The following is a 13,990-nucleotide window of genomic DNA, read 5'->3' on the forward strand; positions in this document are numbered from 1 at the left end:
GCACTTATCTCCAAGTGGCTGGTCAGGCGGACTTGAGTTCCCTATCTCTGTCCAATGTGCAGGATGAATTAGGGATGTAAACAAGTAGTTGACTAACCAATTAGCCTAGGCTTATCGGTTAGTCGAGTCAACTACTCCCATTCTCCCACTGCCTCTATATCAGAGACAGCAAGGAGGAGGGAAGCAGGAACCAGTGCTGGGAGGAGCTGGATTAAAAGCCAGTTCCCCCAGCATCGGTTTCATGGAGGAGGGGAGGCTGCTCCACATCCTGCGGAGCAACCTCTCTCCGTGGCAAGCCTCGGCCTGCTGTGGGCAGAGGCTGCTCTTGTAGCAGCCCCTGACTGCGCGGGCTGCTGAACCCAGTGTGAGCTGGGACTGAGCAAGCCCAGCTCAGTCCCAGCTCACGCTGGGCAGGCACATTAGGTACAGTATCTAGGGCCTACCAATAAGTTGGGGGCCTACAAAAAGTTTAGGCCCCCCCCCCAAAAAAAATTATTGGACTAAAAAGTAATAAAAGAAAACTGCTAAATCAGATTATAGTCATAGCAGCAACATCCCCTTATCAGCTAATTAGCTGTCAGGTACATCCTAAGCATAATTGTAGTGTAAATCAATGCTTATTTTAGAATGAAGTACAGGCAGTCCCCGGGTTACATACAAGATAGGGACTGTAGGTTTGTTCTTAAGTTGAATCTGTATGTAAGTCAGAACTGGCTCCAGATTCAGCCGCTGCTGCTGAAACTGACCAGGGGCTGACTACAGGAAGCTGGAGGCAGAATTGGTCTGCCCCCAGCTTCCTGGAATCAGCCACTGATCAGTTTCAACAGCGGCTGAATCTCAAGCCTGGGACAGAACAGCTGGGCTGCCAAGTAGGTCCCTGCAGGACCAACCCGGCAGCACCCCAGCTGCTCTATCCCAGGGTCCACAACAAAAGCCTGGTCTGCTGGGGGGGGCGCACTAGTTGCGCCCCCCCCCCCCCAGCAGACCAGGGACACGGGGAGCAAAGCCGCAGAGGTGTGGGACCCCCGCCGCCACTGCAGCTTTGCTCCCCGTGTCCCTGGTCTGCTGGAGACGGTCCCCAGCAGACCAGAGGCACTGGGAGCAAAGCGGCAGCGGCGGCGGGGTGCCACGCCTCTGAGGCTTTGCTCCCAGTGTCCCTGGTCTGCTGGAGACGGTCCCCAGCAGACCAGGGGCACCTGGAGCAGCTTCTCTCGCCCTGGAGGTCGAGGTGGCGGAACCGCTGCGCTTTGGGAAGTCCCGCTGCCTGCAAGCTCCGGGGTGAGAGAGCCCCGTTCGTAAGTGCGGATCCGACATAAGTCGGATCCGCGTAACTCGGGGACTGCCTGTACCATGAATTGCTGTCACAGTGCACCACTTTCAAGAGAGAATTAAAATTGGCGCTATTAGGGGAATAGGCAATAGGGCATTTCTCCCTTATGTATAATCTAATTGAAAGGCCTATGATTAGGAAAGTGCGTAGGGCCTATGAAGACCTTAATCCGGCCCTGACGCTGGGTCCAGGAGATATCCCTACTGTGACTCTGCATACTAAATGTTGTAAGAGCTGGATGGGCAGGCAGCCAGGCTCTTACTACATTTAAACTGCAGAGCTATGTTGTGAGAATCACAGGTCCAATGATACATACCCAAGGGGGGAAGGAAGGAACCAGGTAGAACGTTTTAGCAAATAAAAAATATTTATTTATAACAGTGATAAATTTATAGTATTTATTCTAAGATTTTTAATAGACCATGTTGTTAATTAATTTACAGTATTTACTATATTTATTCTGTGATTTAAATAGAAAAATTTAATGTTAACAAATCTCCGGGACCGGATGGCATTCATCCAAAGGTTCTAAAAGAACTCAAATGGGAATTTGCTCAACTATTATCTGTGGTTTGTAACCTATCCCTTAAATCGGCTTCCGTACCTAATGACTGGAAGGTAGCCAACGTGACACCAATATTTAAAAAGGGCTCTAGAGGCGATCCTGGCAATTACAGACCGGTAAGTCTAACTTCAGTACCAGGCAAATTAGTCAAAACAATAGTAAAGAATAAAATTGTGAAGCATGTAGAAGAACATAATTTGTTGGACAAAAGTCAACATGGTTTCTGTAAAGGGAAATCCTGTGTTACTAATCTATTAGAGTTCTTTGAAGGGGTTAACAAACATGCGGACAAGCGGGATCCAGTAGAAATACTATACTTAGGTTTTCAGAAAGCCTTTGACAAGGTCCCTCACCAAAGGCTCTTGGGTAAATTACATGGCCATGGGATAAGAGGAAAGGTCCTTTTTTTGGATTGAGAACTGGTTAAAAGACAGGAAACAAAGGGTAGGAATAAATGGTAAATTTTCAGATTGGAGAGGGGTTACTAGTGGTGTACCCCAAGGGTCAGTCCTGAGACCAATCCTTTTCAAATTATTCATAAATGATCTGGAGAAAGGGGTAAGCAGTGAGGTAGTAAAGTTTGCAGATGATACCAAACTGTTTAGAATAGTCAAGACAGAAGCAGACTGTAAGGGACTCCAAGAAGATCTCACCAAACTGATTGATTGGGCAACAAAATGGCAAATGACATTTAATGTGGATAAGTGTGAAGTAATGCACATCGGGAAAAATAACCCCAACTATACGTACAGTATGATGGGGGCTAATTTGGCTATGACAAATCAGGAAAGATCTTGGCGTTATCATGGACAGTTCTCTGAAAACTTCCACGCAGTGTGCAGCGGTGGTCAAAAAGGAAAATAGGATGCTAGGAATTATTAAGAAAGGGATAGAAAAAAAGACCCAGAATATCTTACTGCCCCTGTATAAAACTATGGTACGCCCACATCTTGAATACTATGTACAGATGTGGTCTCCTCACCTCAAAAAAGATATTTTGGCCTTGGAAAGGGTTCAGAAAAGGGCAACTAAAAGGATTAGGGGTTTGGAACGGGTCCCATATGAGGAGAGGTTAAAGCGACTGGGACTTTTCAGTTTAGAAAAGAGGAGACTGAGGGGGGGATATGATAGAGGTCTATAAAATCATGAGTGGTGTGGAGAGGGCTGATAAAGAAAAGTTATTTATTAGTTCTCTAAATAGAAGAACTAGAAGACACCAAATGAAATTAATGGGTAGCAGATTTAAAACTAATAAAAGAAAGTTCTTCTTCACACAGCATGTAGTCAACCTGTGGAACTCCTTGCCAGAGAAGGCTGTGAAGGCTAGGACTATAATAGAGTTTAAAGAGAAGCTAGATAATTTCATGGAGGTTAGGTCCATAAAAGGCTATTAGCCAGGGGATAAAATGGTGTCCTTGGCCTCTGTTTGTCAGAGGCTGGAGAGAGATGGCAGGAGACAAATTGCTTGATCATTGTCTTTGGTCCACCCTCTCTGGGGCACCTGGTGCTGGCCACTGTCGGTAGACAGGATACTGGGCTAGATGGACCTTTGGTCTGACCCAGTACGGCCGTTCTTATGTTCTTATGATTTCTAGTTAAACGTATCAGATATAAGGATGGGAATGACAAGGGGAATAGTATCTATTCTAAAAATATCCAGCTACACTAAGTGATAACTACAAACTCTATGTACTACCCAAAACAACTACAACACTAAGCTTATACAACAAGAAAAAATCAAATCATACATACCAATTTACACAGCACATGGAACATTTCCAAGATATCGGTTCGGTTGCGAAGGCCTTTGTTATGTCCAAGAGTCGGGGGAGGTGGCTGGTCGGTTGATCAGGCCGGCAGCGCTTTGAAGTATATGGGAAGGCGCACGCACAGTGGTACGTGTGTTGCGAATATCTCCTTGAGCGAACTGTGCGATGGGTATTTATCCCCAAATTTGCACATCGCTTTCCCGTGCTTGCATATTACCATATATGGCCCAAAGGTCACCAAGTGGGGGTCTGTGTCCCAGGGGTTGGGCCGAAACTGTGCAGGTTTTATGCGACCAGGTAAGCTCAGTTCTCACACCAAGGTGAGGGGTGGAAGAGTCTGAGGCTATTTTCCTCTTTTCACGCCTTCCCTTTTTCTAAAGGCAATGGAATGCAGGAAGGGTGCGGCCAGTTTCTCCCTAGGAGTACTGTAGCCCACTATAGCAAGAGCGGCCTGGCCAAACTTTTTACTGGGGAGGGGGGCAGTTTTTTTCTAACAAGCTACTGCGGGGATAGCTCCCAGACCTGGTGTGAGCTGGGACTGAGTGCCTTCCTTTATCGACTAATCATTTAGTCCAGGGGTCTCCAAACTACGGCCCGGGGGCCGGATGCGGCCCGCGAGGCCCTCTCATCCGGCCCGTGGAGACCTTTTTGGATTCAAAGGCAGAAGAAGTGAGATTGTTTCAAAACCCATTTGAAGCAGATGTGGCCAGTTGCCCAGATGAACTGCAGCTGGAAGTCATTGAGTTGCAAGCAAATGACCTCCTTAGGGACAAGTTCAAAATAGGACTGGTGGGTTTTTACCAGTTTTTGCCCAAGGAAGACTTTCCTAATGTCAAAACTTTTGCATCAAGGTACCTTTCAATCTTTGGAACAACATACCTGTGTGAACAAACATTTTCAAGAATGAAATACGTGAAGAACAATTTGAGAACAAACTTGTCCGATGATAATCTCAGGTCACTGTTGATGTTAGGGACAACAAATCTAAAGCCAGAAATGTCTGCTATTTTGGCATCCAGGAAACAATTTCACCATTCACACTAATACAGGTGTTCATGTGTAGTGTATGAATGTGTTATTAAATAATAACTGAATAAAATAATATTAAATAAATAATTAAAAACAACATCCATGTTTTGATTGTTTTTTATTTGGACCTCAAGTGTGTAGTCGGCCCCCGAACTGCTGTTTGATAGTTAATGCGGCCCTCGGGCTGAAAAGTTTGGAGACCCCTGATTTAGTCGATAAAAATTCTGTTCATTACATGATTAGTGAAATACCTGCTTCTTAACATCCCTAGGATGAATAGGAGTCCTGAATGGTTTTTCTCTGGACTTGTTACACCACAGCATGTCATGGCATTCAGAGCAATGTCAAAACGTGCCATGAAGGCAGACAATCAGTCTGCAGTGCCACAAATTAATGTCCTCTGAGAGCGAAAAGGTGTCTGTCTCTGGGGCTGTTTCTCCTTCACCCAGTGCTCCTTTTTCAGCAACCCTATGCTCACTTGCACTGCATAAAAGACAAGAAGCTGCCCTTCTGTATCTGCTCTGTCTGTGCCGCTGTAGCTCACTTAGGCTGAAGATGGGCAGGCGTATTTAAATCCTTGTCTTGGTGTGTTGGGGAAATTCTGACTGATCTGAAGATATGTAAAGAGCATCATTGGAGTTCTGAGCCTGTGACAGATTAGAGGACTGTGGAAAATTTCAATAATGCAGAAGTCATGAGCCCAAGACACTGGATACTTACTGACTGGCTGTGTTGCCTTAGTATATTTGTCTTGTTTTCCTAGTCCCTCTCCTTCTTTAACGGCCCATGTAAATGGATCCTAAAATAGCAGGGGTGTTCATCATTAGTAGGTAGGTGTGTGCACATCAGAAGCATGTCTTTTGGGAAGCCGTCTCAAATTTCTTGTTTACTTGGCAACCCTTGCCACCTGCTGAATATGCATCTGAGATTTCCATAGCTCTTTTAGCGTGTTCTGTTCTGCTCTGCTCAGTGGGATGGAAGTCCTGATGGGGTTTACTGAGTAACACACTTAACTCCAGCCAGAGCTGGCTTGAAATTTCAGAGCATAGGTTGAGCACCAGTTTTATGGTGTAACCCAGTCACTGTGAGAGTGCATTTAGAATGTCTTTGGGTTCTTGGAGCCAGACTTAACCCACTTTTCCTTTTGCTGCTCTGTGTGTTACCAGGTTGCCAAGTGTACGACTTTGGAGATCTGAGTTTCACTCAAGTGCCCAATGATGAACTGTATAACAACCTGGTCAAATACCCACGCTCTGTGGGATTAGCCAGCCAGGTGCTGGCTGACTCTGTGAGTGGCGCAGTGGCTGCTGGACATAGATGTGTAACCATAGGAGGTGACCATAGGTAAGTCAAGCTGGATGAAAGTGTGGATTGAATGTCCCACATGCTGTGTGAAGTTGAGTATCTCCTTTTTAGGTGTAAATCTAAACTGAGATGAAAGGAGGAAGGGCTGGGGCTAGGGAAGCTCTGCAAGGCAGATTGGGAGGTCTGTCAAAGTTGCTTGAACCATGATGAGGAGTGTCTGCTACTCTGAGGCCTTGCAATGTTGAAGGCCACGTCCTCCTTTCTTGGCAGTGCCATGTGGGGATGTAACACTTATTTGGTCTTTAATTTTACGGCTCCAAGAACAATAAAAAGTGGCAATAAAAAAGTGATCTTAGGGAGTAAGAGACAGTGCTAAGTTGTTTCCAAATTCCTGGAAGCTGCAAATAATAAAAATGAGAGTAGTGATAGAAATGTAGCCGTGTTAGTCTGGGGTAGTTGAAGCAAAATGCAGGGCAATGTAGCACTTTAAAGACTAACAAGATGGTTTATTAGATGATGAGCTTTCATGGGCCAGACCCACTTCCTCAGATCAAATAGTGGAAGAAAGTAGTCACAACCATATATACCAAAGGATACAATTAAAAAAATTAACAAATATGAAAAGGACAAATCACATTGCAGAACAGAAGGGGGATGCGGGGGGGGGGGGAGGGGGAGGAAGGAAGGTTAGTGTCTGTGAATTGATGATATTAAAGGTAGGGAGAGTGGGATGTTTGTGAGTTAATGGTATTACAGGTGATAATTGGGGAAACTGTCTTGGTAATGGGTGAGAAAGTTCAAATTCTTGTTAAGTCCTTGTTAGCAAGTGTCGAATTTTAACATGAATGACAGTTCAGAGGATTCCCTTTCAAGTGCAGATGTAAAAGGTCTTTGTAGCAGAATGCAGGTGGCTAAGTCATTTAGAGAGTGTCCTTTCTGGTTCAAGTGGCAAGAAACTGTTTTCTCTTTGTGATCTTGTCTGATATCTGTTTTGTGGGCATTAATCCTTTGGCGAAGTGTCTGAGATGTTTGTCCGATGTACATAGCAGACGGACACTTTCGGCACATGATAGCATAGATTATATTTCTGGATGCGCAGGAATATGTGTTCTTGATCTTATAACTCACTTGGTTAGGTCCAATAATGGTATCAGCAGAATGAATATGTGGACAAAGCTGGCAACGGGGTTTGTTGCAAGGGAAGGTACCAGGGTTGGTATTAGTGTGGTATGTCCTGTGGTGGTTGGTAAGAATTCTGTGTGTTTTTTTTTAATTGTATCCTTTGGTATATATGGTTGTGACTACTTTCTTCCACTATTTGATCTGAGGAAGTGGGTCTGGCCCACGAAAGCTCATCATCTAATAAACCATCTTGTTAGTCTTTAAAGTGCTACATTGTCCTGCATTTTGCTTCAAAAATGAGTGTGTGTGTGTGTGTGTGTGTGTGTGTGTCTTCTCTTCCCCCCCCCCCCCCCCCATGTTGACTTTTGTGGGCATATATTTAGGATGCTTGCAGAACACTAACCTTTATGACAATTGCATAACTTTTTTTGGGGACCAGCTAATTCCTAAAAGATTTTTGGGGAGGTGGTGGGGAGCACTGTGATGAATGAAAAAGGAAAATCTTTAAGGTGCCACCATACTGCTTATTTTGCTGAAACAGACTAACATGGCACCCCTGAAATCTGTGATAAGAGTGAGTCCTAAGTCTGCTTCCATGCTCTCTCCTGTTCCCTCCTCCAAATATCGCATCCCTCTTCTGTCCCTGCTCCCAGGCTGGTCAATTGAGAGGTAAAATGACTGCATCTAACAATAGGGAGACAACAGAGGATCTGGTTGGTGACTCTGCAAGATGAGCCTGCTAGGTGGGAGTGAGATGGGGTTCTCTTGTTGCTTCTCTTGATCTGGGACAGGTGATGACTAAATAGCTGGGAAGGCTCTTGAAGAGAGCCTGAAGGGAGGAGAGTAAAAGCCCTCCCCTCCTATCCCAGTGCTAGTGGTCTCCTTTGGAGTTTTATGAAAGGTAGCCCAGTCTCCTGTGAGCTAATGCAGGATCATGATATAAAAGCAATACACATCACATCCATGTTCATGTGCTGATGGCAGACCTTGTCTGAAAGAAACGCTGTAATGCAGATATCAGACATGTGAAATGTGGCAACCTTGTTTGCTGCCTCCCTCACCATAGTACCTCACATTGTTCAGTAGGACACGTTTTGCAGCCATCAGTGAAGATTTATTATATACTATTTCAGCTTGGCAGTTGGTTCCATCAGTGGCCATACACGGCAGTGCCCTCACCTCTGTGTGATCTGGGTGGATGCACACGCCGATATCAACACCCCTCTCACAACTCAATCTGGAAACCTCCATGGACAGCCAGTCTCATTTCTGTTACGAGAGCTCCAGGATAAAGTAAGTGGCTCTAAGTTTTGCGAGGTGGTGGTGGTGCGGTTATTGTACAGTGGTCTGTTTAATTTCCGTTCTGATGAAAGGTGCTGGCTTATCTGCCCCTGATGCTAATCTCCTGTATCCACAGATAAGAAAGTTACAGGCATCCTATGTGTATAATCTATCTCAGGGTTTCCCTACCTATAGGTCACCATTACGTTCAAAAGGGTCACCAAGTGTCTTCCCCAGGTGACTCTGGCCCCTCTCAACCCCCCCCTTTTTGAATTGGCTTGGGTCAACCAAGTCTTCCTGAATTGTCAGAATGGGTGCCCATCTGGAAAAGGTTGGGAACTATCTGCTAACTGCTAGTGCTGAGGAATTCCTTATTCAGCTCTTGGCCTCTTTGTAGATACTGCCACCTAGCGGGCTCTTACAGCCAGGGTGGTAGTGGATTTTATGATGGACATGTGTCTGCTAGGTACTGGATTGTCTGACAGCATCAGCCCATGTCACGTAAGTTGCTTGATCTGGATTTGAAGCTGGAGGTGAGAGAGTTTGTGTCAATTACCACTCTTGGGCCATCTAGTCTCCTGTGCTAAAACAGACCTCATGCACCAGCAAAAGCTCCTATCTAGCAACAAGATATTGCGTGGATCCTGCATGTTCTTGCAGACAATACACAGACTGTTGTAGGGCATAGGCAGCAGTTCTGTCAGGTGAGTCACAAAAGGAGCCTCCCTGAGCCTGTAGGAGCTGTCTCAAGCTCATCCCTGCATAGCCCCTTGTACATCTGTATTTGTTCCATATTTTGACCATCTTGTGGCTTGTTGGGGCATGTCATGCTTGGGCTGTCCTGATACTCTGCGTGGGTCTCCAAGTCACTGCACTCCTGTTTACTAGCATGTCCAACTGAAGTTTGGCCCCTGCTCTAGACTTCCTTTTAGGGATCTATGATCAAACACAGGGACACTGAATAGCCTCTTTAAAATGAAGTACCTATCCATGAGAGGAAAGAGGGTAAAACAGTCCTATATATGTTTTACTGAAACCTTAGCCTTTCCTAGCGATTTGAGGTACCCGTACTGCTACTGGAATTGAGCAACAGTCTGCAGCCTGTCTCCTCCTGAACTTCAGTCAGCGGGTTACCTTCTGAATTAATAAACTCTCTTTTTATCCAAATCCCTTTGTCTGTCCTGGGCCTACTGGTCAGTCTGGCTCATGCAGCTCTGTGAGGGTAGGTCAGAGGTAAACTTCTAGCAGTGAATTCACTGGATTATCTTTTAAGATCAGCAGTATAGGTTAACCTCTCTGGTCCAGCAATATTCAGGGTCTGGCACAATTTTAGTTAGTCAGATATTCTTTTACCATGGGTGCAACCAAGTCTCTTGTGGTCCTGTAAAGTTTGTTTACAGCCACCCTCCTGACTCTGTGTTGTGTGCTATTATTTAGCTCTAATTCACCTCTAAATGTCTTCCAAGAGCCTCAGCAAAATAAAAATAAAGATTCATTCAGTATAATGACCTCCTGTAGGTTGGTGAATTCTCTGGTTTGGCACCAGTCCTTACTAGAGACATTCAACCTGTAGTCAGTCATTGTCTGCTTTCCTGGAACTGTGTAAAGCCACTCAAGATTTAGTGAATTCTTTTGCCTCCACAAAGTATGTTACTCACAGAGGTAGAGGTACATGCTGCTTATAAAGCGATTTCCCACATTCTTCATATCAGCCTTTGCCAGCTCTTTGCAGAGCAAATACTTCTGCAGGCCATCCACAAAAGCTCCACTGCAGGAGCTACAAATTCTGTCTGTTACCTCCTCTGTCAGTCCGTCCATCCATTCATCCATGTGAAAGCACTGTCTAGGAATTAGTCCCATATTAAGTCAGTGCTGAGATTCAATTCTGTCTGTCATTGCTGCTGAGACACCTTGTACTAATCACTAAATATGACTGGGGGTGGGAAAACCTTGCAGATACACAGTGGGCTGGGACTTTGGAGATAATTTCCTAGAGTCCTGGCATGCCTTAGTTCTCACCTGTATAATAGAGCTAACGCTTCCCCGAGGCACAGGAGGATAACTTCATTAATGATTCAGGTGCTCACATACTATGGTGGGAGATATAACAACCTTGTTTCCCAGTCAATAAAATGGGGAGAATGCTAATCTTTCTTTGCCACTTACATCCTTGTATGAAAGATACCAAATGCAAAGGCGCAGCCATTTTCAGCCCCCTCTTGTATCTGCCATTCTCAGTCACTGGAAGGGTTTGACCAGAACTGAATGAAGGTATCTCCTTGTTTACACAATTTTATCATCACTGAAGCCGAACCTACTTGGTCCTCTCCTCCACTATTGGCACTTCCTAGGAAGTAAGGTTGTAGCAGAAAGTGAGCTAGAAAGCAGAATTTCCATTAATGTGAGAGTTCCTTTTATCAACAGCATTTTAAAGCATGCAACTTCTGGGGTGGTTTTTTTCTTCCATTGTTGAGTGGACTACCGGTATAGTTCTTGTGTACATAGTAGTTTGACTTTATAGTGTCTCTTATGCATAGATCTGAGTGCCTTAAAGATACCTTTTGTCAAGTACTTGTACCCATCTGTGAAATGGTATAACAAAGGGAAAATGGATAGAGCAAATTGATAGGTTAGGGACCTGATTCTATTATTTATCAGGTTATATGCTTCCCCTACGCTGTTAAGAAGTCAGCAGCATAAGACAATTAGGTATTTTATTTTCAAACCACTGGAAAACATGAGTTGTAGAGACATGCTGTGTTCTTTAAATGTTGCTTGGCTTAGAACAAGTAGTATGCAAGGGGCAAGGTTGAGAGTGATTAGGAACACAGCCAAATCAATATTTCTATTAGACCTTTTTTCTGTCCCCATATGGATTTCACACTGGGAAAAGAGGGCAGCATGAGGAAGAGTCAAAACTTTTAACAAGTCCTTAAAATTATTTCCATTGTGAATTGTTTGTTAAATGTACGCCACTAGGATACACTTAAGCTATATACCTGCTCTCTGACTGCAGATGCCAATGCTTCCTGGCTTTTCCTGGCTAAAGCCCTGCCTCTCAACATCTGATATTGTGTACATTGGTCTGAGGGATGTGGATCCTGCTGAACAGTAAGTGCAAGATTGCTGTGGTGGGGAGGGTGTTTTCTTACTGGTGAAGTTTGATAGCTGTATGCTCACTTCTGAGAGTGCTATGTAGTTAAATGGTGTTGGGGATAAGGGCGAGCGGTTTAAGGTATTAAAGGTTTTATCAAAAAGCAACTTTTTAAAAATTCTTTAACAGCTATATTTTGAAGAACTATGGCATTCAGTATTACTCAATGAGAGATATTGATCGCCTTGGAATCCAGAAAGTTATGGAAAGGACATTTGAACAACTAATGAGCAGGTAAGTCATGGCTGAAGATGAACAGAAGTTGTGTGTGTCAGATAAAACAAGTTCCTGACTAGTAAGCTATTAACATGTTAGAGAATCGCTGCTAATCCATGCAAGCCTGAAGTATTACTTAAAACACCATAACTCTTTCTGCTGGGGGGGAAGGGATGGTAGCTAAGTGGCACTCATAAGCCCAGCGTAAGTATAACCCAAGGAGTGAAAGCTTCAGAGGGGTGAGCAAGTTTGTCTAACAGGAAAAACTTAAAAACAAAAACAGTCTAGTAGCACCTTTAAAGACTAAATAGTTACAAGAGGCTGATAAGAACCGTTAACCAAAGACATTAACATGTGGAAGATAATGTGCGAGCCATCCGCTATCCCAGTTCATAACTTCATTTCACAAGTTTAATTTTTATGCAAATGGTAAGTTCCAACCCTTCTCTGTGTATTTGGCTTGTGGAATTGGTCTGAAACAAAAGGGTGACTTGGCGCTCGATTAATGAGCATCCAGGAAGATTAAGGAAGATTAAGGTGTTCTCCAACAAGTTTCTGTGTATTGCCCTTTCAGATATCTGATTTGTTCTTTCCCACAGAGACTGTCCCGTTTGGCCAATAGACATTGTAGTGGGGCATTGCTGGCATAGATCACATTAGTGGATGTGCAGTTAAATGAGTTCTGAGTTGATGGCTGATGTGGTTGGATCCAGTGATGAAATCGCTGGTATAGATGTGTGGGCAGAGTTGGCACTGGGTCTGATTGATAGAGGTGTGTTGCATGATTACTGGAAAGAAATTGTTTGAGGTTAGGGGGTTGTCTGTAAGCGAGGACTGGCCTTTTCCCCCAATGCCTTTGAGAGTGAGGGGTTATTTTCCAGGATAGGTTGTAGATTGTTGATAATGCATTGGAGGCATTTAAGGTGTGGACTGATAGTGAATTCTGTTGTTTACTCTTTTGGACCTGTCTTATCTTGAAGTAGTTCATGTCTGGGTACTTTCTTGGTTCTGTCAATCTATTTTTTCACTTCTCCAGGTAGGTATTTCAATGTTAAGAACGCTGTATATAGCTCCTGTAAATGTTTCTGTGGGATTGGAGAAGTCCAGTCTGTTTTAATCCTTGGGCTCTTACTGCAGCTTAAAGCTTTTTAATACAGCTAGAGCTTATCAGGTTTGGCTTTCCTTGCCTGCTGGGACCTCCCCTTCAGCTGCATTTTGCTCTCTGGCTTTCCCAGTGAGATTGAGCTAATCTTCTCTGCACTGTTCCATGGAGCCAGACAGCATGGGCTCGAGTGCCAGAACTGGAACTGCTATAGCTGCTTATGCTGAGTCAAGTCTGGTAGCAGAGGCAGCCTGAAGTGGCATTAAAGGTAGGAAGCCTGGAGAAGAGTACAGCAACTGAGACTGGTGGATGATGGAGTGATCAAATGACAAGCTTTCCTGGCCCGTACTTTTTAAAGAGGGTGAAGGAGAAAGGAGTTCGTTTTGGGAGCCAAAGCACAAGGAAATACTTGGAAAAATCCAGTCATTGGTTTTTCCCACTTGTGAACTGTAGTTTCTAGGGGGGTTAAACAATGGGAAAGAGTGTTGCCACAGAACTTGGTTTTAGTGTGTTGTGAAGAAAAGTGGATCCTGACCACATGCATAGTAGCAAAGTTATACAGATAGCAAAATACCAAGCCATCAATTTTACTTTTTCTGCAGAAGACAAAGACCAATTCACCTGAGTTTTGATATTGATGCTTTTGATCCTTCACTGGCTCCAGCAACAGGAACTCCTGTTTTAGGTGGACTAACATATCGGGAAGGCATGTATATTACAGAGGAAATATACAATACAGGTAGGAATCAACCAGCCGTGTTTAACTAAACCCAACTATCACACAAACCCCCTAGCCAAGAGCTAGTTTTGCCTTTTACAATAAGTTACCCACAGTCTTAAGACATTATAACAGTTTACTTTAAACCAAACTTGGATTTCATGTTGCTTCTCTCTAACTAGACTGGAGCTAAGTAACTAACTTTACATCAGTGATTTTGAAGTGATTATCATAAACTGTACAAGTTCCTACTTCAGATAGCAGTGAATAGATGGGGCCAGACTTTTAGAACTTTACAGATGCATAAATGACTAGCTTTGCATCCAGTTTCTTTTTTGCATTAAATGTGGTAATGGTGCACACAATAATTAGGCAAAACTATTTTGCATATACCCAGTT

The 13,990-nt window shown here is 44.1% G+C and overlaps 1 protein-coding gene across 3 annotated transcripts in view; it reads left to right on the forward strand.

Moving 5' to 3' along the window:
* ARG2 (arginase 2) overlaps positions 1-13,990 on the forward strand; it is a 30,712-nt gene that overhangs the window by 15,578 nt on the left and 1,144 nt on the right. For all 3 annotated transcript variants that reach the window (XM_075927399.1, XM_075927398.1, XM_075927397.1), the window contains 5 exons: positions 5,860-6,037; positions 8,254-8,413; positions 11,418-11,512; positions 11,685-11,789; positions 13,476-13,612. In XM_075927399.1, the coding sequence (XP_075783514.1) occupies positions 5,860-6,037; positions 8,254-8,413; positions 11,418-11,512; positions 11,685-11,789; positions 13,476-13,612 (675 nt within the window). The remainder of the gene's footprint in view (positions 1-5,859; positions 6,038-8,253; positions 8,414-11,417; positions 11,513-11,684; positions 11,790-13,475; positions 13,613-13,990) is intronic.

The sequence above is a fragment of the Pelodiscus sinensis genome, chromosome 4 (genome assembly GCF_049634645.1).
Source record: "Pelodiscus sinensis isolate JC-2024 chromosome 4, ASM4963464v1, whole genome shotgun sequence".
Classification (NCBI taxonomy): domain Eukaryota; kingdom Metazoa; phylum Chordata; order Testudines; family Trionychidae; genus Pelodiscus; species Pelodiscus sinensis.